The sequence below is a fragment of the Oxyura jamaicensis genome, chromosome 4, assembly GCF_011077185.1.
Source record: "Oxyura jamaicensis isolate SHBP4307 breed ruddy duck chromosome 4, BPBGC_Ojam_1.0, whole genome shotgun sequence".
In the NCBI taxonomy this organism is placed as follows: domain Eukaryota; kingdom Metazoa; phylum Chordata; class Aves; order Anseriformes; family Anatidae; genus Oxyura; species Oxyura jamaicensis.
In genome coordinates, this window is record NC_048896.1 from 94972491 (window position 1) to 94995861 (window position 23371).

Consider the following 23371-nt stretch of genomic DNA (forward strand, 5'->3'; position numbering starts at 1 on the left):
CGTAATCCCTGCAGCGTTACCTCAGTATCTGTGTGTACGCAACACTTAAACGTGGAAGGATCAAAGAGGCAAAGAGAAAAGAAACAACGCTCTGCCTGGCGCGGCACTGCCTATTGCCATCTATTTCCAAATGATTTGTGTTTCAAAATAATTTCTTTGGAAGAGGTAACTGCAGACTACCACACCGTACTCCGGCAATTAGATTATGTCAGTCCAGAGCATTGTAATGCCTGCCCTGTCTGCAAGAGCAGTGTTTTGGCACGATACCTGAGCTAGATGGTTTTTTGGAAAGCTTTGGCCACGGCTTATGTTACACCTTGAAAATATTCACGGCAGTCTGCACAGAAGAAAAGGAACCTGCTTAAGGAATTAGCGATGTGTTTGGCTTCCAAGTCAGCGATCCTGGAGTTTTGTTTTCCTCTGGATTACAAACGTTTACGCTGATTGACTTCAGCAGAGTCTTTTGCTCTGCGGTTGCCTTTAATGCCCCAAACTAGCGCCATGTGGAGGCAGCTGGGAAGACAGCAGTAAGAAAATTGCAGCCAATGCTGGGTATGCCAACCAAGGAGATAGCAGGGAAGGGTCTGCCCTTCACCACCCCACCCCTGGAGAAGCAGAACCTTGCGGTTTCTTTGTTGAAAGCCTTAGCGTGGTGTTGGTAGGTGTCACTCAAGGTATGGGTTAGGTAGGGTTCACGAGCAGGCGGGATGCCTGCGATTTGACGTGGCACCTCTTGGTAAGCCTGCTGCGTTTGGGCTGTGCTGAAACGAGAGCTGACTGACAGCCGAGTATAGAAAAGTCATTAAAAAAAAAAACCTTTTGTGATACTAGTGGCTGTCATGGGAAATGCTTTTTTTTTTTCCCCCAAAAAAACCTATTTTATTTAAGTCTCTTGATGTTGTTAAAGGAGAGCCTTTGAGCGTGGAGCAAAGCTTAGTGTGTTTGCACAGCGTCAGCTTTTCATGCCAGAAGTTCTTAGGAATTGGCACCCACCAGCCTGGCACCTCCCTGGCTTCAGGAGCACCTTTTTTAATGACTTATTTTTTTCCTTTTTTAACCTTTGCAGCTTGTACAGATTATTATAAACACGACCCATCTGGAAAAATCATGCAAGTTCCTCGAGGAATTCATAACCAACATCACCAACGTCCTTCCAGAGACTGTCCACACTACGAAACTTTATGGGACCACGACTTTCAAGGTGAGAACGCCGGTAAGCGGCTCCTCTGGGGAGCTGCCGTCGGTATTTGGGTTGAGAGGATCTGTTTTCAAACCGGGTGTGTGGACGTCTGTACGGAGGGAGCTGAGCTGAGCTGAAAGGTCATTTTGGCATCTCCTGGGAACTGTATGCCATCAGAGGAGCTTTTTGGGCTTGTCCTTCAGAGCAGCTGTACGCTTTGCTTCAGCCTAGATCGGGAGCCTTTGTAGCCCTAATTTACAGGCTGTGACTGCAACACTTATTATCTGCAGGATTAAGCAGCTTTTAAACAAAAGCCTGATTTTTTTTTTTTTTAAATGAACTTCGTTTTGCTGTTTGATCTCCATACGGCCTTGCATACATCTGGCCGTGCTCACAAGCTCTCTCCTTTCACCCGAGAGAATAGATTTTCAGAAATTAAATTTTTGCCTCTTTCCAAAGTTTCCAAACTCAGGTTTGGATGAAAGTGCTGGAAATTTCCCAGTCTTTAAATCTTTAAATCCTAACCCCAGAGGATCCTCCTCAGATACTTTACATGAAGTCCTACGACTGTAACTGGTCAATTGTGGGACGTCTGAATTGTGCCCAGTGCCCAGAGAGCAGGAGACGGGATCAGTGCCAAGGACTCCAGCAATGGCAGGGAGCTGATTAGGTGAGGCTCGCCCCTGGGTAACTCAGCAGGAGATGAAGGCCCCATGACCTCGGGGAAGTCCCTTCCTCATCCCATCCAGCAACATCTTCCTACTTGGATGTCTTTTCCTATCCTTGTTCTGGCAGGGAAGCTCTGGGCTTCCAGAAGCAGCACAAGTCCCACCAATATGAGCCATCCCAAGGCTGTTACAACCCTGTACTTCCCTCCAGACACTGTCTCGTGCTACTTTAGGGCTAAGTTTTGGGCCAATCTTGCGTCCTGTTGCTCATGGAGCACCTGTGCAGAGGCGTGGTATGGAGTCTCCATCCCATACAACATCACCTTGTTTCGCAGGACGCCCGCCACGCTGCTGAGGAAGAGATTTACACCAACCTGAACCAGAAGATAGACCAGTTCTTGCAGCTGGCGGATTACGACTGGATGGCCATGGAGCCGGGCAGCAAGGCCAGTGACTACCTGGTCGACCTCATTGGCTTTCTGCGCAGCACATTTGCCGTGTTCACGCACCTCCCGGTAAGCGACCCCCCCGGTTTGCTTTAATTTTCGGACCGAGGAGCACACGGACACCCGACGGTGCTGCTGAAAGCAGAGGTTGCTCAAGCTTTCTGGAGCGCGATGGAGATGGGGCCTCACGCTGGCTCCGTCTGACAAAGTGTCACGTGTTACAAAACAACAAATCTAGTTTTAAAGTAAGCTGTTCCGCGTGTTAGCAGTGTTAGGGAGGCTTCGGCGAGAGTCTCCCCAAGTATTTGTGATTATTTGTGAATCTGCTTTGGACTGAACGAGGGAGAGAAACCTCCCAGTCCACCAGCAGAGCCAGGAACACAACTCACTACCACCTATATTTTAGATACGTTAACTTTCAGCTTAACATTCAGCAATTATTTTGAGAGGTCCCCGCAGAAGGGTGCGTGTTACTTGAGCTGCCGATACGTTTCCAACTGTTTGTCCGATCACTGGATGCCCTACATCAAAATACCGCTCGGCGTCGTAAGGCAGCATATGTTTCTTTCTTTTCTCTGCTGTCTAAAATATGCCTGTGTTTATGCTGTTATTGCGATCAAAAATGTCTTTTATGTTGTTTTTTTTTTGCACTTGGCTGACTAGTGTCCCCTTGAGTAGGAAAAATGTAACCACCAGGGAGTTTCGTTTTTGCTCAGACAGCTTTTTTGCTTTTAAACAAGATTTGTTCTGAGCTGTCTGGATATATACTTAGGAGTCTCTTCAGTCAGCAGGTATGTTGAAATAGCAAATCTTCTGAACACTGTATTTGTCCTAAAAGCAATTTCACATCTTTCTTCTTCACCGGACTGTCATGTATTTGTTGTTACTGGGTGCCCAGGATTATAGGATACCCGCACACAGCGTGGGCACCTTTTTCTTGGCATGGCTAGAAACGGGAAGAGAAGGCTGATAATACACAAGGACACTTCTTAACTTCATCCTGCTGGTTTGTGTCTTGGTGACTGCTCCACTGGAAGGGATGTTTAAGCACTCCAGAGCACTCCAGGAGGTGTCGTGGCCCCAAAATTTCAGCAGTACCTTGCAGACTCTTCCACATAGTTCATGTCTTTGGCCTTCTCCAGCACGGCAGCTGGTGGAAACGGGCCACCAAAAGAGAAATGAAAGCGGCTTTCCCAGTGTAGCCACTTTTTGGATTACTTACACAAGCAAGTGACGGCATTACTGGAGGCAGTCAAACAGCCCTGCCGCAGGCAGCAACTTGTACCCGCTCCCAGAAGTAAGTGTGTGAGGGATATTTATATGGCAAATTAGTACTGAAGGTCTCAGAAATGATTGCAGCGTCCTCGGAGCATCGCACGGCACCGAGCCTGCCACCGGCCCTCAGACAGGGCAGGCAGCTCAATCAGAGGCTGAGGTCTAATTTGTGAAGCTGCAGATCAGGGTTGAACTGCTGAAAGGTCTGGGATTTTTGGTATCTTGGAGCTCCTGCCTCGAGAGGAGCATTACGGGGATGAATCCCTTGCACTTTGCTGGCAGGTCCCTGCCTACCCTGCAGGCAGCAGCGAGCGAGGGGGAGTCAGGAAGAACCAAAGGCTGGCGGCAAGGTACCCAGCTCCCTTGGTGATCCCTTCTCATGAGGCTCAAGGGCCTTTTCCCAGCAACTTATTTAGAAACACTTTAAAATCTGAGTACATTTCGAAGTGATTTGTAGGGGATGAGGCGTGGGAAAGCCCCCGTCTGTCTAAAAGAGCAGAAAAATGAAGGCGATGTTTGTGAAAGCACCGAGTGTACGGGATGTGCTTCCTCTGGGGAAGGAAGGAGCGAGAGGGCTTGGAGAGGCAAAGGAAGCATCTCCAGAAAGGATGAATTGTCCATGTGGGATTGCCAGTGGCAAGGTAGGGCCTTCTCTGTACTGCTGACCTACATCCAGCCCCAAATGCACCGCGATGTTAAGACCTAAGGGAGCTGCTGTCCTGTTTGAGGAGTTTGCAGCCTGTTCCAGCCATAAAATAGAGGATTTCCACACGGGGGTAGCTTGCAGGGAGAGGGAAGGGACCGCTCTGTCTGTCCTTGGGGAGTGGAGCTCTTGGCTTCTGCTGCTTTGGAAGTGCCCCCGGCTTCCCGAGCCGGCTGCCGGGTGCCTTCGTGCTCCGAATTTCTGCCATTAGCCAAACTGAAGAGCTCTCTGCTCGCGTGCGACCTTGCGGCAGGTTTTTGGGAGAACGAGAGCAGCAGGCTGAGGAGATGACTAAGTGGCAGGAGGCGAGCTACTCAGCGGCCCTTTGTCACGACAGTAATTACCCCGAAAAGAAACCTTCACCTGCTGATCAAAGAAACTCGGCCCGGGCATGTCGGCGGTTCCCGTGCTGAAATTACAGCAACAAAAAGCTCTGTCCTGTAATAGAACAGAGCCGAAAGCCCTGATCCTGCAAAAATGCGGGCGGTTGCTTAACTTGACGTGTGAGTAATCCCATTGTGTTGGCCGGGGCTGCTCGTGGGCAGGAAACCTCCCTGGGGTCAAGGCTCGGAGCGCGCAGCGGGGCCCAGCAAACGGCCTTGGAGGGTCCGGCTGTCCCCGGGCAGCGTTTCGGAGAGACTTGGAGAGAGGAGAGGAGGGGAGGTGAGATGCTGAGCGAGCAAAAAGCTCCGGCTGTGTGTCCCTTTGGGGGATACAGGACCGAATCCTTCCTGTATTTATTGCGGGGAGGGATGGATACCCCTGGCTAAAGCTAGTCCTGGCTCGAGGAGTGGCACAGGGCGTCCCCTCTTCCCTGAGCGTCCAGGCAGGACTTGCAATTCCTGATTTTTCCCTTAGAGCAAGCGGGGAAGAAGCGTTTGCAGCAGCTCCTTCTGCTCCCCCGTGCTGTGGGGCGGTTGTCGTTCCTAAAACCAGCAGAAAACGCCTTCTCCTGGACGTCCCCAGAACCTCTTGGCTTTTTTTACAGCTTCGCTTTGGGACGGCGAGCCCGGGGAAGGGGGTGAAAAGTTCATGGTGAAGTTAACGGGGCTTCGGCGCACGCCGCTGCTGCAAGGGCTTTTCATGGTGGTTTAGAGCCACAATTCGAAAATGCTCCGCTAAGTGCCCAAAACGTCTCAAAGCAAATAACATGCTGCTGGAAATAAAAGCAGAATTCACATTTGGCTTCCAGGCTGCCCTCTTCCTGTGTTAACCAGCGAGAGTTGCTTACGGCCGCCGCTGCTCTGCTTATTAATATGGGATGCTCAGGCCTCCTTTAAAAAGAAAATATCTTTTTTCTTCCCCCCCCCCCCTTTTTTTTTTTAGCATTAACAAAAAAATGGTTTGCCGGTGTTTCAGAGGGCCGCGGCCTCAAAAATGAACATTTTCGGCATCAGACTTTTTAAAAGAATGACTGCAAAAGCCTTTTGTCTCCGATGGCTGATTGTTGTTTTTATTTCTTGTTAGACAAGTTAATGTAAATCGCATTGACAGGGCTACTCCAAACACACTGATTTGTTGACATTAAGCTTTTCAAAGATGGAGGGTTGTGTCAACACCTACAGCGAACTGTCAGGTTAACAAAGCAAGGATGTTTTCCTGGGGGAGGGGAGCGGGGCAGGGGGGAAGGGGTGTGTTTTGTTTTTATTTTAGGTTTCCTTTAATCCTCTGTTAGTCTTGTATCTCGATAACCTCCTTTGGAAGGTAATCAGGGCAGGTCAAGAGGTGACGGTGACCCGGGAAGGGGAAGCAATCTTTCAGCGATCGAACAAACTCCAACCTCCGCCGTCCCGAGCAGTTCAGCGGGAACTCTCTGCGGAGGGTTTTCTTTTTTTTTTTTTGCCTTTTTTTTCCCCCCTTTGTGCTTATTTTTGCCAGATGGCAGGCACAGATTTCAGCTGGAACTGCGCAAACGCTGCGGACGCTCTGCCTGGAACATTTTGCCTTATTCACCATATTGGCATCCCTTCCCAGTTGCAAATAAATACGCTGGCCCCAGCAGATTTTGCATTGGTGGAAAGAGCTTTAGAAGTGTTTATTTTCTTTTTAAAGAGAACAGTTACCTATGTTTTTCTTTGAAAAGCCAAATCCTGCGTAATATGTGAAAGGGCAAGACGTGCACGGAGGTAAAATGCACCGCAAGCCTCAGCTCCGTACCAGCCACAGCCTTGACCACACGGGGAGGGAGGGTCATTTATTTCACCGAGTGGAAAATAACTGTCAGGAAAACATGGTACGAGCACCAAAGACGCGTTCTTTAGGTCTGCTCGAATCCAGCCTGTGCTTAGGCAACATCCCCTTGCCCTTGGAGGAGCTGAGCGAGTTCTGCGGGCGTCTGCTACCTCTCGCTGGGGTCGGGCGCCTGCCCGTGGGCATCCCTCGTGCCCATTTTACAGGTGGGAAAGCTGAGGCACGGGGCTGGCGCCTTGCCCCAGGCTGCCCAGCACCGTTAATATCAGGGCCAGCAACAAAAGTGGCACTCGTGGCACTTCGGGATTCATCCCCCCCGTAGCTCGTGCCTGGCTCGGAGCGGTGAGGGGTTGTGGGTGCCCGATGGATGCGTACCTCGCTGCCTCGCTCGCTGTTGCTTTGCTCTCTTCTGCACTTGACTTAAACTCCCTGTGTTGTCCTCTGTAGGGGGATGTAGATGTCCACTCTACAATGTCGGTGAGTACACGGCTCCGTGTCGGGCGCGTGCCGGCTGCTCTGCTCGCACCTCCAGCGTGAGAGGGTGAGTTGAACCAGAAGAGGTCGTGGCTCTCGAAAGGGAGGAAAGGAAAATATTAACCTTGGGTGGAAGTTTGTCCCTTCCTCTGCTGCCGACGCAGGCGTGGGTTTTCTTTCAGTTTCTGAGATAAATCGCTGGAATAAATAGGAGGCCGGGATAGTGGGTGGCCTTGCAGACAGCTCGCACACAAGTGTGCCATTGCAGCAGCACTGATAAACCGTTGCTTTTAGACCACGTCGCATTTAACTACCTCCTTTTATCCCCCATGCATCCCTAAATGTGCGAGGAATTAGGGGCAATGCCTGCTCTTAGGGAAAGCACGATGGGATTTGCAACCTCTACTTGAAAGAGAAAAGACCTTTGTAAACCCCCCCCCGTGCGCCCTGGGTTCTGTTCAGCACGTATCTCCCTTTCGAGCTGACAGGCTCTGTTGCCCCCGTGGGGATTTCCCTCCCGGTCTAAGTGCTCCGACCCGGCGCTGGGACTGCTAAGCCTTCCCTCCGGCGGTACCATTCGAATATTATTTTTCCGGAGAGCAGCGCGGGCTCTTCATGTCGCTCTCGCCCGATTTGGATGAGGGCAATTAGCACAAAAGACAGCGGAGCAGACCTTTAGGACCTGCCTTCTGGTTCAACGAACGCCTCTGATTGTTGTCGTTTCTGCTTGGGTCGTGTGCGGGAGGAAAGCTAAGGCGTTTTTTTTCCGCGGGTTAGATGGCAAAGTGCTCTCGAGCTGCCGTGTTGTGCCTGTTCCCGTGTCCGCAAGCCAAGGCACGTGCCAACGAGCGCCCCGTGCTCGTCGACACGAAGCGGCTCGATGCGGTTGTGTGCTGTGAGACCCAGGCTGTGCTGTGGTGGAGCTCCGAGCTTCTGCTTCTGCGCCTCTAAGCCCTGCTCTTTGCTCAAAGCTGCCTGCCAGGCTGCCGCGGCGGTGTCGGCGTGTCGCGGCGTGGTTGGGGCGTGCGCCCCTTTTCCTGGAAACTGAGCATGGCCAAGCCTCGAGTCCTTGCAGGCTGCGGGCACCTGGGGGGGTTCTGAGTCAGCATCAAGGTCTCAAATCAGCACCAGTTTCTGGAAAGAAGGAGGCTGCTGAAAGCAAGCCGAGGCCAGATTCCACCAAAGCTGTGGCTCGGTTCCCATCTCGCCGGGCAGGGATGCGTCGCGCTCGCTGGCGGTGTCCTGGTGCCCTGCTTTGGCAGGGGGCTCGGACCCAACGACCTCTTGAGGTCCTTTCCGATTCTGTGATACCAATTCTACCATGCTGTGATTCCCAGTGATTCCGGGACCTCACCCCCCCACGGCCACCAGTTTCCAGGGGCGATGCCGAGTGTCACCTTGTGCTTGGGCCATCCTGGTGGCCTCGGGGTGTACGGCAAGAGGGACGGATGCAAAAGTAGCGTTGCCTCTGGCTTCCCAAGACTTCCAACGATTTAGAAGCCAGATGTATTTATTTCTTTAATTGAATCCAGGGCCTAGACAGCTATGGAGTCAGCTTCCCATGGAGAGGGGTGCATTAGTTTCATTAAGGTAAATCAATGAAAAGTAATACCTGGAGGTCCCCTGGAAAGGGTCAGGAACGGAGTAATCCCTTTATGTGGTGGGACTTTGCTGGCCTGCTCTTGGTTGGTTTTGGTTTTAACTGCAACAGATTCTAATTTTCCTTTTAACCCCTCTAATTTTTTGTTCTCCTGGTAGTTTGGATTAATTGGTGGAAATAAATCACCGATCCGTCTGTCTAGCAGAGATTTAAAAATAAAGATCTGCTCGCACGAGGTAGCAGCACAAAGAAGCAATTGTAGCAGCGTTTGAAATGTCCGCTGGGAAGCAGTTGTGGCTGAGCCGAGAAGCTTCTCGGTGTAGCAGATACAGACAAAAAGCAAAATAAAACTAAAAAAAAAAGTGAGTTGCCTGGGACACAGGCATGGATGGGGCCGAGAGCAGTGTCCGAAATCCTCTGTGCGCTTCCTCTGCTCTCCAGAGATAACCCTACCCTCTCGAGGGCTTCCTCGGATGAGTTTGCCCTAAAGGTTGGGCAAAATGCCCTTAAAATGAGCGTGCCCTGCTCGGGAGAAGACGAGGTCGTGGCTGGAGCGGCGCTGCATGGCTGCGTGGTCCTGTGCTGCCTGCCCACTCTTGTCCAGTGTCTGAAATCCCAACTGCTTGCAGAAATGAAGGGCTCCAAACAAGAACTGAGGGTAGCTTTAAAGCAAGGAGCAAAGCGTTCAAATAAGGTGGATTTAGCTTTGTTGGCTGGGGAGGAGGCTGACCTCTGATTAACCCAGGAGCGCTAGTTAGCTAGAATCCGGGTAAGCCGAGTTATCTTGTAATTACATGGTTTCTTGTATGCTTTCAGCACTTTGAAAATTAATTGAAGCTAAAATGCCCAGTCCCATAAATCCTTTAAACCGGGGTGTGCACGCTTACCTAGGAATTGCTTCCCTTTGTGTAGTCACCTCGGCATGTTTGGCTTTGATTCTATTTTACAAACTTAGGTTTATAAAGCTATTTTATGCTTACTTCTGCGTGCTCATACACACACGAAGATTGAGATGTGTGGCACGGGGAATTTGGCAGACGAAAATCCATCCTCGGCGTGAGGAATTCGAGCACGCCTGCTGCTTCCTGCACCGGAGCCCAGCGCAGACCTTCCAGCAGCCCCAGCAGAAGTTAAAGTATGTTTTTTGCCCTTTAGGCTCCAATTTAAGTGAAACAATTGACTTTGCAATTACACGCTTTCCTCTGGTTTCATGCACCGGCAACCTGAAATCTTGCAAGACTCCTCTTCAGCAGCGAACGTGCAAAGGAATGCTGATGTACGCCCATCTGCTGCAGAAGCCCCCAGCTATCCTGCCTGGCCTCACCTCGGCAGCAACCTGCCTTGGAGGAGCCCCATCTCCTCCGGAACCCCCTGGCCTGAGGTGGCCCGGAGAATTCTCAGGAATTTGTGCGGAATATTTGGAGCCGGGCATGGCTGAGCGCTGGAGCGGGCTGGGCCAGTGGCAGCGGTACGCGGGGAGGAATTCTCCGTGCATCCTGCGGCCCGGGTTGGGTATGGCACAAGGAAGGAAGCAAAGCGTTGAAAAACACAGAACCTTCTGGGTTTCTCATGGTCGCTGTGGCCTTTCTTCATCGCGTCTCATGAATGGCAATAAATAAGGAGAACCTGATGTGCTAATAAAAAACCCCAAGCCAGCCGCAAGCTAGCAGTAATTCTTGCAGTCTTCGTTTTCTTCTCTGTGTTTCTCAACTCGAACACGTAAATATTGGAAATGGAAATTTCGTGTCAGGTTTAGCTCCTGGAAAAATGCAAAACCAGACGAAGTTTCATGCGCTTCTTGGGTCGGTCACTGCGCCTCAGTCATCGGCTCCGATCGCCAAGCCTGGAAACAAAAATCTACCAAATCGGGTTGGAAGTGGAGTGGTTTTATTTTATTTTATTTTTGTTTTGAGCTCATCCTTTTTTCCAGTCTGCTCAACATCTGGGGCTTAAGTCATGTACGAGTTCCCCTTCCAGCAGACAGCCGTACGTCACGGAAAACACGCCGACCCCTCCGCTGGGCATCGCGGCCAGCGGGGATCTGCCCAGCCTCGCAGGGCTGCAGCCCTCGGAGCGGAGACACCCCTCGTGCCGGGGCGTCCGCGGGCTCTGCGGCGAGGAGCAGCGCAGCCTGCTGTTCTCCAGGCCTCGAGATCTTTCACCTTTTATTTATAACGCAGCCGCTAGGAGTATCTTGCGAAGATGAAGCAAGAGCACTCTCTCTTTTTAAGTCTTCCCGCTGCCGTAATTGGCAGATGCTTTGCCCTGATAAATCCGCAGCAGTAAGCGTGGTTCTAGCTCTTCGTACGTTAGGGAGAAAATGCAAAATCTGTATTTAATCAACTTTTTGTTTCCAAAATGGCAGCTGCTTTGTATTTAATGGAAAATCAGACTCTTCCCAATGGAAAGAATGTTATTCCCAAAGCGAATACAAAAGAAAATAAAAGCCACAAAAGAGGAGGATGAAATATGTCATTTATTTTTTCTCGTTCGTTCCAGTTTTGCTCTCTGATAATTGTCGGGCCACGGCTCTGGTTTGTGTCAAGTAACTCAAAGTCTCACCCCGTGGACATGGGGGCCAGGAGAGCCTCGCCGAGCGCTCGGAGGGCTGCATGGCGCAAAGAGGACCGAGAAAAATTACGGCTACTTCTCGCGTGCATATAAAGAGACTCATTAAACACAGGTTATTTATGGGTTTAATTCAGCCGCGGAGGTGCCTCCGTCGTTAGGGCTTCATGTTTTTCCTTGGCACCTCGTGGGATCTCAGTGTCCTTTTGCAGAGGTGAAGGAGCCTTCCTCTGGGGAGCCCCAGGAAGCCCCTAAAATTAATGAGTTTTCGGGGAGGTTGCTGAGCTGGCGCCGTGGCAAGCCGAAAGCCCCGGTTCTGTACGGGGCTCCCTCCTGCCATGGCATGGAGATACCTTTGGGGAAAGAAGTGAGTTTAGCTGTCGTGATGTGCTCTGTCCATACGTTTTGGGTTTTGCTGGAGTTTTGCTAGCTCTACACCTCCCCGCCTCGTGATGCCGTTCCTCATCACAGCACGGCCGGGCGGGCATTTGCAGCGCAGCACGTAGCGTGACCGAGTGTTCAGACAGCAGGTCGAGGGGGGAAATGTGACTTGCTAATCTGACGTTGTTTAAAAAAGAGGGTCACGAAAAGCAGGAGGCAGCAGCTTTGGAGCGGGAGCTTGTTGCCACGGGGCGCTGCCGAGCCCCCAGCCCACTGGGAGAGCTGGGAGCAGATCCGTACGCAGATATTTGAGAGCACCTACGGGTAAACCAAGTAGGCTGAGGAGTTCAGAGCACATAATTAGTAGCTTTTCTCGAAGCTCGATGCCGTCATGTGCCTGACGCAGAATTGCAGCAGGGGGAAGGTCCCTGTACAGCTCTCGGAACCGTCTCAGGAGACCAGAGCTGGGTGCTCTGACAGCGCCGCTCATTTCTGGTGAGCCAGGCTCCGTGCACAACAGTTCCCATTCTACAGACTTCTAAAAAAAAAAAAAAGTTAATTAAAAATACCTTGCCGTGCATTTGTAAGAAAAAAAAAGACCTGGGTCTCGGAATCCCCTATTTCTGTTTATTTTCTGCGTACACACACCTAGCAGCTCCCCGGCTGTGCCGCACGCTGCCGAGCTGCCCGGGGAAGGGCCTCTGCCTGCTCCGTGCCTCCGCAGCGCTTCAAAGACTCTGCCCTGCGGTCACCGCAACAGCTGCGGCCCCAGGTACTTCCCTTCCCCGCCCGCTGCCCTTCCTCCTATTTATTTATTTTCCCGTTTGAAACAAAATAAAAAAATAAATGGACGGCGCTCGTTGACTCTGACAGCGCAGCTGGAGTGCGGGGGGGGGGGGAAAGATCCGATGTCCCTGTGCGTGCCCTCGCCTCCATCCCGGATTGGTTAAAGAAGGGAAAAAAAACAGAAAAAGATATATATATGACCGTCGCCACCCGACGTGCTGCTCTGTGTGGGAGCCTCGGGTCTCCCCCAGCCCCATTCTCTTCCCTTTTTATTTGCCCGGTTGCCCATGAGCTTCTGTCGGGAGCTCGGATTCGCCGTGCGTCCGTCTCGCTGCCCTGTCTGACAGCACGTTTTCCCTTGAATGCTCAAAATAGAGCAGAAGTGGTAAATGTTTACTTCTGCCAATGGCCCCCCGCTGATTTTTTAGGTCTCCCTGGAGGACAGCCTGCCCTGTGCGGGGCGAGGACCTCTCCTAAAGCAGGAGCCATCCTTCCCCATGGCAGTTTGGCCCTGGCAGACCCCGGGGAGGAGGAGGCCTTCCTTGTGCTGCCCCCAGCGGCGCAGCACCGATGTCTGGCCCCACGAGCAGCGGGATGGACCCGGGGGCTCTGTACGGGACCTTGTTGGCACCAAGGGCCCGGTTGTGCTTTGAACCCAAAATGCCCTCTTCAGACAAGCACGTGGGCAGATTTCTTTCTTCTTCTCTTCTCCTTTCGCAAGTTTGGGCAGCAGAAAACCTCTGGGTTTATCTCCCCAGGTAACATGAAGGGCCTGATGGGGACAGACCCAGGAGCATCCCCTTCCCCGGCAGGCGTTGCTCGATACTCGGAGCCCTGGCCCCAAGAGCTGCTTGCCACCACCTGCTCCTGGTGCTTGGGTTTCCTTGGTGTTTTTTTTTTTTTTTTTGTTTTTTTTTTTTTGCTTTTCCTTGTTTTTTTGCTTTTCCTTGGCCAGTTCCAAACCCGGAGAGGCTGCAGCTTGGTGCCAGTCGCCTTTAGCCAAGGCCACGGTCAACACGCGGGCCTCGGTGTGTAGCTCCTGGGGTTGAATTCTGCGGAGCTGAGCTCCTCCGTTCACAACTGGTGCCGGGCCTTTGTACGAAACGGGAGGCTCTCCCGATACCTAGTTTGAAGCTGATCCTCTCAGGGACGGATTTTTGTGAATATCGTCCGGGCAGAGGGGTTGTGAACGCAAGCTGCTGAACGGCGTGAGCGAGTAAGCTCCTGCACGGGTTGGCCTTGGGCTTCCAACTGCAGGAGTCGCCCTGTGGTGCATGAAGTACACGTCCTCAGTGTGGGGGAAGGAGGAAACCCTGAATATTGCTGAGGAGGAATCCGAGACCACGGTTCTGAGCCTCTTCCCTTCTTGTGCCTTAATCTGGGTTAGGTTTAGGTGCGGGTCTCAAGAACCTGCAGTTCTCCAGGTCGGCATCTTCCCTCTTTCCAGTACCAGGACTGAAGTTTCTTCCCTGTTTCGCTCAAAATCCTCTGTGCCCCCAGGTCAGGGCAAAAGGGACATCACTTTCAAAGCCCCACCGCCTCTCTTCCCCCTGTGGCCAGGTCCCCACGGTGCCATCCTGGAGGTCCGGAGGTGTGAGCTCTGCTCTGGGCCGTGTTCCTTCAGCCCTTGTCTCTCCCCTCGGCACCACCAGATGCTCCCGGCCCTCTTCGTCCTGGGCACGGTCAGGTTTATTTGCAAGGCACTGGGTGCAGACCTACAGCAACAAAAAAAACGACAATAAATATTCGGTCAGAATTGAAAAGGGATTTCTGTACAGGAAATAGCACGGTTTTCACTTCGTTTTTCAGGAGAATTCTTAGAACTGTGGAAGAGCTCAATGTACATTTGTTTTGACTTTAGGTGAAGTGGTAACTTATCTGGATAGGGGGGTGGGATTTTTTTGCCATCTTCCGTGACTGCCAAACGATTTTTGCTTTAGAAAACAACAACAACGAATCCAGGAGCTGTTAAGAACTTGGTGGATCAGGGTGGCAAAGGCGAGCCAGGGAGCTCTCCTCTCGGTGTCAGCAGAGCTGATTTACTGATTTTGCCACAGCTTTGTGAGATCTGGGGCCCTGAAGCTGCTGGCAGAAAGGGCAGTGCAGAGGTGTCGGGGAGGTGCTGGGACACGAGGGGATCGCTTCTGCCTCTGGAGGGCTTGCAGTGTCTGAGGTCTCCATCCATTCCTGCCCAGAAGGTGCCTGCTGGCCTTGTTCTCAAGGGTTGGCAGGCTCAGGGTTTGTGCTGGTCCGAGCTTTGTCCCGTACCAGCTGATCCCTCCATCAGGTACCCAACAAATGTCCGAGCTCATCGAGGTAACTCGATTTCCCCCTCCAGAAGGAAAACCCAGCTCGCGGCGATTCTGTCCCCCCAGCTGCCCGTGTGTTTACCGTGGTGAGGAGCTGCCTGGTGGCAACTGTTCAAACTGAACCAACAAAAAGGTAAAAGCAGGGAGAACACAAGAACAATGACAAGAGAGTCATTCAATAACCAGGAAAGGGGACTTCACCTCTCTGTTGTCGTTTCTTAGAGGTTTGATGGTGCTGAACGCTTGCTCATTGCAACAGCATCACTTACCACTTCTGTGAAATACCCTGCCAGCATTGCCTTATGGATTGGAAAAGACGACAAATTCAGTGTTAAGATTACTGGGATGAGTTGTGTTTCTAACCAAGCCGATGCTTAATGTTGAGGATTTCATTTCCCCCCCCCAATTTTCTATTGTCTGAAGCGTGTGTGAAGCATGTCTCAGTGCAGTTAATCAAACCAGTCTCGATGCTTGGTGCGGCTTAAAAAGAAATTCTGCTCTTAATAAAAAATAAATAATAGGAAACTCTGAGACCATTTGAAACCTGTCAGGCTTTGTTTTTCATGGAAATGTTGCATTAATTCGCTGGCGGGTTGGTGGAAGCTCTCTCAGTGCTACAATCGGACTTTTGTGCGCGTTCCGACGGCCACGTTGCGCAAAGCTTCGGACGAGGGAAAAACGAGAGGCACCGGCAGGTCCTCGCTCGGCGAGGGCAGAGGTGCTGCGGGCGCTGGGCCGGGGCCCCTCGGGTCTCCTGGGGGCCGGGGGCTGATGCTGGCTCGCGCGGCGGCCGCGGCTCTGCCGGCAGCGGTAGGTGCGTGCCGGGGAGCCCCCCGCGCCCCGCAGCGAGGTAGGTAGCGGCAGCCCGTCCCTGATTGCACGCTAAGATTAATGGGTATTTATTTTAACAACCATTCCGTTTCAGTAGCTTTTAATGAGTCCTTTGATAGCGAGTTCCTTAATTAACAAGGCAGCCTTTCAGCTTTGCCCTTCCCTAATTGTTAACATATTTGCTGTTTTCAAACAAGCGCGCTACCGTGAGCGGTGCCGGCTCCGCGCTGACCTTCCCCACCGTGGCTGCTCTGCCTCCTGGGAACCCGAAAGGTTGAAGCTGCTGCCCGAGGATGAAATGCAGCTGAAATGAGATGATTTCATGGCTGATTTCCTGCAGCGTGACTGACTCCGCAGGGCTCGGTGGGGTCCGAGGAGAGTTGCCCATGCCAGCGTGCTCCCGTAGGCGCCGCTTGGCTTAGCTCTGCGGGAGGGCACCAAGAGGTTTGGCTCCGCTGCTTCGTTCATTGGCATGGCCACAAGTGGCCTCCTTGGGTCTGACACCCGTGTGCCTGGAGCAAGCCCTGGAGGGGGACAGGGAGGACAGCGTCACCTTCAGAGGTGTTGTGGAAACCCCAACTACAAATTGCACCGGAGGCAATGGACAGAGGGGATCCTAGGTGGAAAAACAGAGTGATTCTCCTCGAGAAACAACCCCCTGGTGGTTCCTTGTGTGCTCAGGAGAAATGCTTCATTTTGCTGGCCACTGGACCGTGTTTAAGATCGGTGGGGCGGGTGGGCAGACGTTGGGGTGTCTTGGCCGCTGAGCTCTGCAGACTTTCACCCCCAACCCCGTTCTCCCCCATGCAATCCCAGTTCAACTTTGGTGAGGTTTGCAAAGGTCTCGAGCGAGCAGCTGATGCTACGGAGGTTTTCCGGAATTACTTCTTGTGATTCAAAGCTCTTTGGTTTTGTTCGTAAATGACCTTCAAGGTGTTTTTTCCCCTTCTCTGCTCTGGGCAGCCTGTGCCAGGGCTCCGGCACCCGCCCGGCCCAGCAGTGCTGCCTGAAGACGTGCTTCAGGTTCTGGTTGCACCCTTCCTCCTCTGGCTTCCTCTCCAAATCGCATCTTGCATTTCAGATAAAGCCTTCCCGAGCGTGGGGTACCAGCGCACCGAGGAAGCTGAAGCACTTCTGAACTGCGTGCGGGCTGAGCTCATTTTGCAGCTTGCTGTGGAGCAGGATCAGGACGTAGCCCTGCAGCTTCTTAGGATGCCGGCATGGGAAGAGCCTTTGGGAGTGCCAGCGGTTGCACCACACGCTTGCAAAAGCCATCGTGGTAATTAGCCCCTCCAACCTCATTAGCCTCCAACCCGCAGCAGGAGCGCGGGGTTTTCTAGGAGCGACGTCTGGGGCTGACAGCCCTGCTGCATCCTGCTCACCGAAATCTCCACGCCAAGGCACATGTCCCGGCACCGCCGGTGCGGGTGGGGCCGTTAATGATTTCGGAGGCTTGGTGGAAAACACGTCAATCAGGGGCTCGGCTCGCCGCCGTCGGGGAGCGGAGCGTGGCGGTGTCCCGCAGTGAAGCCGGGCTCGGCCTCGCGGCGCCGGCGGTGCTGCCGTCCTGCTCGCAGCCCTGGCGCCGTGGGAAAGCTGCAAAGTGAACCAAAAAAAAAAAAAAAGGCTATGAAGTAAGCCTGTACGGTAAATATGTGCCAAAAAATCGGGGGAAGAAGAACCGCAGGCATGAGGACATGCAAGGGGCTGCCCAGGTGGAAAGTGGCTCTGCAGAAAGGGACTTGGGGGTCCTGGTGGACACCGAGGTGAACGTGAAGCAGCAACATGCCCTTGGACTGAGAAGGCTGGTGGTGTGCTGGGCTGCATCAGGCAAAGCATTGCCAGCAGGAGGAGGGAGGTGATCCTGCTTCTGTGCTCAAAACTGGTGAAACTACACCTGGAGTGCTGGGACCCCAGTGCCAGAGAGCCCTGGGCACACTGGAGGGAGCCAAGCATCACTCCCTGAAGTGCTGCAGGGCCTGGGGCACCTCTGCTGCGAGGAGAGGCCGAGAGAGCTGGGGCTGCTCGGCCTGGGGATGAGGAGGGCAGAGGGATCCCGTCCGTGTCCGCCAAGCCCCGCAGGGAGGTGCGGAGAGGCCGGAGCCAGGCTCTGCTCAGCGGTGCCCAGGGCCAGAGGCCGCGGGCCCAGCCCGGAGCCCCGGCGGCTCCCCCTGCCCCTCAGGCAGCACTGCTGGGCCAGGCAGGTGCCGGAGCCCTGGCACAGGCTGCCCAGAGCTTGGGGGGGCTCCTCCTGGGGGAGCTGCAGCAGCCGCCGGGACGTGGGGCTGGGCGGGGGGGACCCACGGGGCACCGAGGGCCCTGCCTGCATCCGTGTTCTGGGGTTCTGCGAACCAGGACGGGCACGTTCTGTAAGAGCTGCTTATCAAGCAGATACCGCACTGTGTTTCTGGGGAAATGTTCTAAAATTGACGGTTGTCTGCAGCTGCTGAGCTTACAGGGAGCTGCCGTAACTGGCACCTGTGTCTTTGGGGGTGTCTGTATTTATAAGGCTGAAAAGAATAAACGTCCTGGGAAGGTTTTAGGCCTCTGTGCAGGGAGGGAGACGCTGATCAGGGGAGGCAATCGTCCCCTGTGGAGTTTCTTGCACCTTCCTGTCTCTAGCCAGACGTTCAGCACGATGATTTCAACCCCCGTGGCATCTTCAGACCTTCTAGCAGTAAATAAAAGGAAAACTGGATTAATGCTTACAAGGCAAAAAGCTATCTTTCGTATACTTTAATCTTTCATCCCGTAATTTTGAGCGTAAGCTGTCAGACATCTCTGTGTTCTTAAAGCTGCGATTGAAGGCCAACTCTTTTTAAAAACAGAGCGGGTTTTAGGTGCTTAAACCCGAAGAATAATGGAAATGAAAGGTGGGATTCTCAAGCTGTCAGGAGAAGATTCGGCTTCAGAGGCTTTCAAAGGCGCAGTGCACGTTTGCACCTGAAACAAGTTTTGGGCCCGGCCAAATCCCACGTGAAAAGGAAGGAGCAGGGGCGGCCGTGCCAGGAGCTGCTCCCGTTGGATTCCCCTCGCCCTCCCTGCAACGAGGTGCAGTAGAAAATACCGGCAAAGAATTCGATGAAGCGCCGCTGCAGGAACCTGCAAGCCGCTTGCGCCGTGAAGGCTCGGCAGAGGCTGTTGTGCTGTCAAGCCGTGATGATTAAATTACTTTTCCCTCCCGTCCTCCTTGCGTTTGGCTTATTAACTTGACGTTTCATCTCAATTATTTGCTCTTCTTCACGCCCTCCCAGTGTCGCTTGTCACTCACTCTTTATTCGGGCAAGCCCGGCTAGCCGGAGGAATGCGTGCACCGGAGCAGGCGTGTTTGCAGGCGTAGGTAACCCTTTAGGTACCTCCGTGTTGCTGATCCCACCCTTGCCCGGTGTACGAGAAGGGTTTTCCCCTAAGATTTTTCTCGGCGAGGCGGAAAACCTTCCCATGGGTTTTCCTTTTGACTTCACCCGGGGGGGGGGGTTGTGCTGTGACATCGCCCAGGCTGCTCCAAGGGTTGCAGCCGGTGGCCAAACCCATGCGTGATTGGCTTTTCGGATGCTTTTCCAGCAGGGTAGAGCAGTGCACTGAGAGGGAAAAGTCCCCTTCGGGCTTGAGTTTTGCATCTCAAGAAGTCTCATGTTGGCTGGGGAGCAGCTATGGAAGAGCACGCAGAGAAGGAGGTGTTTATAGGAGCCAGCCCCACGTCCTCATCGGGTGTTTTCACGCTGGCAGAGCTCTCCTCAAGTGCCGCTGGACTCAACTTCCAAACTGCTGAGGATGTCGTGGCTGGGTACCCCCAAGGCATCAAAGCACGGCCTTAGTTCTGCCTCCAAAGCTCAGTGCAGGGCCCTGCAGCGTTTTACAGGAGCGGCGGTGCTGTGCAGCCTGGCTGGGTGGCAAACACCACTGGCTCCTCACCCCGTAGGTGACTCCTGAAGCGCTGGGAAGCAAGTCCTGGTGTACGAGGAGGGACAAGAGGGCTTAGCGTGCCCTGTGCCCCATGCCCAGCAAGTGTGCAGCTCCCAGGGCTGGGCAGCTTTGCTTTCTCATCGTCTCCTTCCCATCAGGACCAGGACTGAGCTGCTCAATAAAGCATCAAAACTCCCTGAGCACAACAAAACCTGCTGTGTCTGTTGGAGGTAACGAAGACAAATCGCAGTCAGGGAGCAGCGCGCTTCCCGCCGCGGCTGGGGATGAGGAATGGGCACGAGCAGCGTTTTAAATAGCCGAATATGTCAGAACGGCACAAGTAAGTGATGAAGAGCAAAAACCTGTGGCTCTGCTGCTAAACTTCACGGTTGCCATGCTTCATCTTAATTTTAGTGCAGGTGTTTGTTTTGGGGTGAGTAATGAACGCTCCTGGAGCCTGGGAGCGGCAGTAAACAATGGAGATGAAGCACCCTGCCCTCTAACGCAGGGCTCCGCTTTTCTTTTTAATCAAAAAAAATGAATTTTTCCTACTGCTGAAGATGGATGTTGCCTGTAGATCCAAAACAACTTTGTGCAGCTGATAAGAGCGCTTCCCAGTTCATGGATCAAAAGTTTGCTCACCTGTCCGTGCTGCAGCAACGGGATGTGTTCTGATCCTCAGCTGAAGCACGGCGTGAAAGCCCCACGGGAAACCCAGTGTAAATTTATAAGGTGCTCCTAAAAATCTGTGAGATCTCCTCAGGCACTCCTCGTTTCCAAGCAAGCGTGTTAAATTCTTTTGTGTGCATCTGGAGGCAGACACGGAGGAGCAGGACGGTCCGGGCAGCGCTGGCTGCAAGGCTCGTGCGAGTCTGCTCCCAGCCAAAATATTTGTGTGTTTTTGTGCGTTTCATGCACGTTGCACACCCACACTGCAGACGGAAGCATATTACAATATTTTCTCGGCCACAGCTTTTCTACTCGAGCGACGAGGGATGTCGTCGGAGTAATTGTAAATGGAGAGATTCAGGTAGGTTGAACGAAATGAGGGAGGAAGTTCAGGTAGGTTGAACAAAACTGCCATGTGTTTTCGAAGCTTGTCACTTCGATTTGGTGGTGATTTGGTGGGTTGGGAAATCTTTACTGCTCACGGAAAGGACCTTTCTGACTCCGTGTCTCCATACGGCACCTCAGGACGTTCAGGTATCTGCCGGTCTTTACGGAGGACCTCAGGTCTTCGTGTCCGTGCCCATCGCTCTCCTCTCTTCTGGTGGTGTCTCCCCTGGTGCCAATGCTTCAGCCAGGTCGGTGCACGGGAACTCGAGCTCAGCGACCTGCCCATGGCCTTTCTAAGGAGCTGGTGGTTTTTGAGCACCTCCTGCCTTTCGGCTAGGGCTGCCTCTCACCTCCCATAAGACCTCCCACCATCATCTTTCCTTAACATCCTTCTGCTTCGGACGTCATAACTCCCCTGGGACATCCCGGGCTTCACGGCTGCAGGTTCGGTTCTGTCCTCCACTCTCGAAGCCCGCGCTGCCTTATTCCCGCATCGCGGCCAGCTTTACTTCCCAGTAAAACTTTCTCCATAAAAAATAAATAATGAAGGTTTTCTGCAAGCCAAATGGTGCCATCAGGGCCAACGGCATCTGGTTTGGGCGGCTGATGGACTGAAGTGGGTCTGTGTGGAGCTGTCGTTGCTGGGAGCAGGCGTGCACCGAAATACATGCATCGAGCAGCTCTGCTGGGCGAGGAGGACGAGGAAGATGAGGAAGAGGAGGAAGAGGCATTTTTTGCCTGCACAGCCCCTGCTGTTCAAATAAACGTTGTTTGGCCTTTCAGCTCCCATCAGCTATACCCTGGATCATCCACAGAAGGTGATTTCTCTCCCCAGACACGGTGCCTTCCCTCGGCGTGCTGATTTTGCAACTTGTCATGTTCCTGTTTGAAACCTTACCGCTCGAGGAGTCGTGCATCCTAATTAACAAGCCGCTGGTGATTGCTCTTCTCCTGCCCTGCGATTGTTTCGCGATGGGGAAACGGGAGGCTTAGCCAGGGTAACTCCTCTTACCGCAGACTGCTCTTGTGATTCACGGCTTGAGATCGCAGCTGTTCCTCAAAAGTCAAACATAACTGCTGTAGGCCACAGGAAGCGTTTTTAAACATAAATATTTACTGACAATACTCTCGATTTTCTTCGTAGCTGAAACCAGCAACTGCTCGTGCTTTCCTAATAAATATAAAGTTTCAAGGACTCTAAGTAATTGATACAAAAAAAAGGCGTCAAACATTTGCAAATCATTGAGTTATCTGGTAAAAATAAGAGGAACAAAATCTTGAGAGCAACAAAATCGGTGTTAAATTATTATAGGCGGTATTGGTTCTGACATGTTTTTTCACCTGTAGCTTTCCAACAGAAAACAGGCGCCCTCGTTTTGTCTGTACAGGTACTGGCAATGCAGATCAAGCCGTTCACTTTAACAAGGAAGATGGTAAAACACAAAACCGAGGAATTGGCTCTCCAGCAAGAGAGAAACCTCAAAAGCAGACGGGGCAGGTCCCTGGAGGTGCAGGACCCGCTCAGTATCTGCCTGCTCCTTGGTCTGAAGCTCTCTTAGGAGCAGTCTCTAAGGGCAGCAGATAACAGCAGCACTCAGAGCTCCGTTCATCTTTTCACATCTGCTTCTGATGGCGTAGGTCGCGCTGGAAAGGCGAGAGAAACACGCGGCGTAGCCGAGCCCGCGTGGCATCGAGCTGCCAGGCACGGCACCTTTTACACCCCGGGAGCGGCCAGCGTGTTCTTTTCTGTCTCGCAGTCGCATCCTGGTGGCAGAGAGATGCTTCGTGGACGGCTCCAGGAGACCCCCAGCACCTGCCTGGTTCCATCTGACCTCCTGCCGTCGGTGCTGTGCCGGGTGTGGGTGCTGTACCGCGCTGGCACAGCCAGGAGGAGGCAAGCGCTGGTGGGTGCCTTCCCCCTGGAGCAAGCAGGGGCAGGATGTGGCCCCACCACCCCACCACAACGCTTGCACGTTTCCTTCCCACCGGGGTCCAGAAGGGGCTGCGTGGTGCTGGGAGCAGACTGAGGACCTTCAGCGTGCCAGGGACAGGACTGGAGTTGTCACCAGTGTGTCCCCAGCTCCGTAGGGTGCACGGCGGAGAACACGCTTGTGTCCCTAAACACGCAGAGCCAAGAGACCGCCGCTGGCGTCGCTGCTGGTGCAGTGGATGCCGTGCAGCCTGGTGAAGGAGCAGAGGCCACCCCGCTCCCACGAGGTCGAGGCTAAAGCAGCCCTTGTTGAACCAAGTGCCTCTGCCGCTGTGGAACACGCATAGATGCTGCTTTAGTTGCAGGCTGGGGCTTTGAATTGTCACTGCCCCATGATTTTGACCCATCAACAAGGTAACTTCAGGCGGTCCATGCAAGATGTCAGATGAAATAGGGCACGTTGTCTGGTCCACGGTAGGATGCCACAGTGAGAGCTGCCTAGAGCTCTAAACACCCCAAGGCTTTCCTGGGTTGGAGCTGCTCCTGGGCACTCCCCATCTTCCGAGGTCTGACCCTGCTACTAGCAGCGTGGTCCTAAACAGTTGGTTCCCTTCAAAGGCAATGGTTGTGAAAGCAAGCTCTGAAAGCTGATGGGATGTGTTAAAGAGGGTGGACTGGAGGGTCCAAGGAGCTTCTTTTCCCTGTCGTGCTCAGTGGCCTTACCGCGCCTCCCTTTTGTCTTGCAGGGGAAGGTGGCGCAGACCGCCTGCATGTCGGCGTGCAAGCACTTGTCCACCTCGCTGATGCAGCTGCTGCTGGAAGCCGAAGTGCGGCAGCTGACGCTGGGCGCCTTGCAGCAGTTCAACCTGGACGTGGAGGAATGCGAACGTAAGATGCAGACACATCCCATTCCCCATGCTTCGCTTTACCCGCTCGTAAGTCAGGACCCGAGCCAGGGCAGTGCTGTCAGAGCCTGCTGGTGCTGTCCAGGAGGACCTCTGGCAGTACCTTCAGGACACAAGCAGCCCGGCAAACTCTGAGATCAAAGCTTTACTGCTCCTCTTTCTC

General features: G+C 53.1%; 1 protein-coding gene across 13 annotated transcripts in view; it reads left to right on the top strand.

Moving 5' to 3' along the window:
• EXOC6B (exocyst complex component 6B) overlaps window positions 1-23371 on the top strand; it is a 274926-nt gene that overhangs the window by 173935 nt on the left and 77620 nt on the right. For 7 of the 13 annotated variants that reach the window (XM_035324205.1, XM_035324197.1, XM_035324203.1 and 4 more), the window contains 4 exons: window positions 1067-1201; window positions 2184-2363; window positions 6910-6939; window positions 23050-23191. In XM_035324205.1, the coding sequence (XP_035180096.1) occupies window positions 1067-1201; window positions 2184-2363; window positions 6910-6939; window positions 23050-23191 (487 nt within the window). Of the gene's footprint in view, window positions 1-1066; window positions 1202-2183; window positions 2364-6909; window positions 6940-9542; window positions 9634-9691; window positions 9719-23049; window positions 23192-23371 lie in introns of those variants that run through there. The other 6 variants (XM_035324200.1, XM_035324201.1, XM_035324204.1 and 3 more) reach the window with 3 other exon arrangements.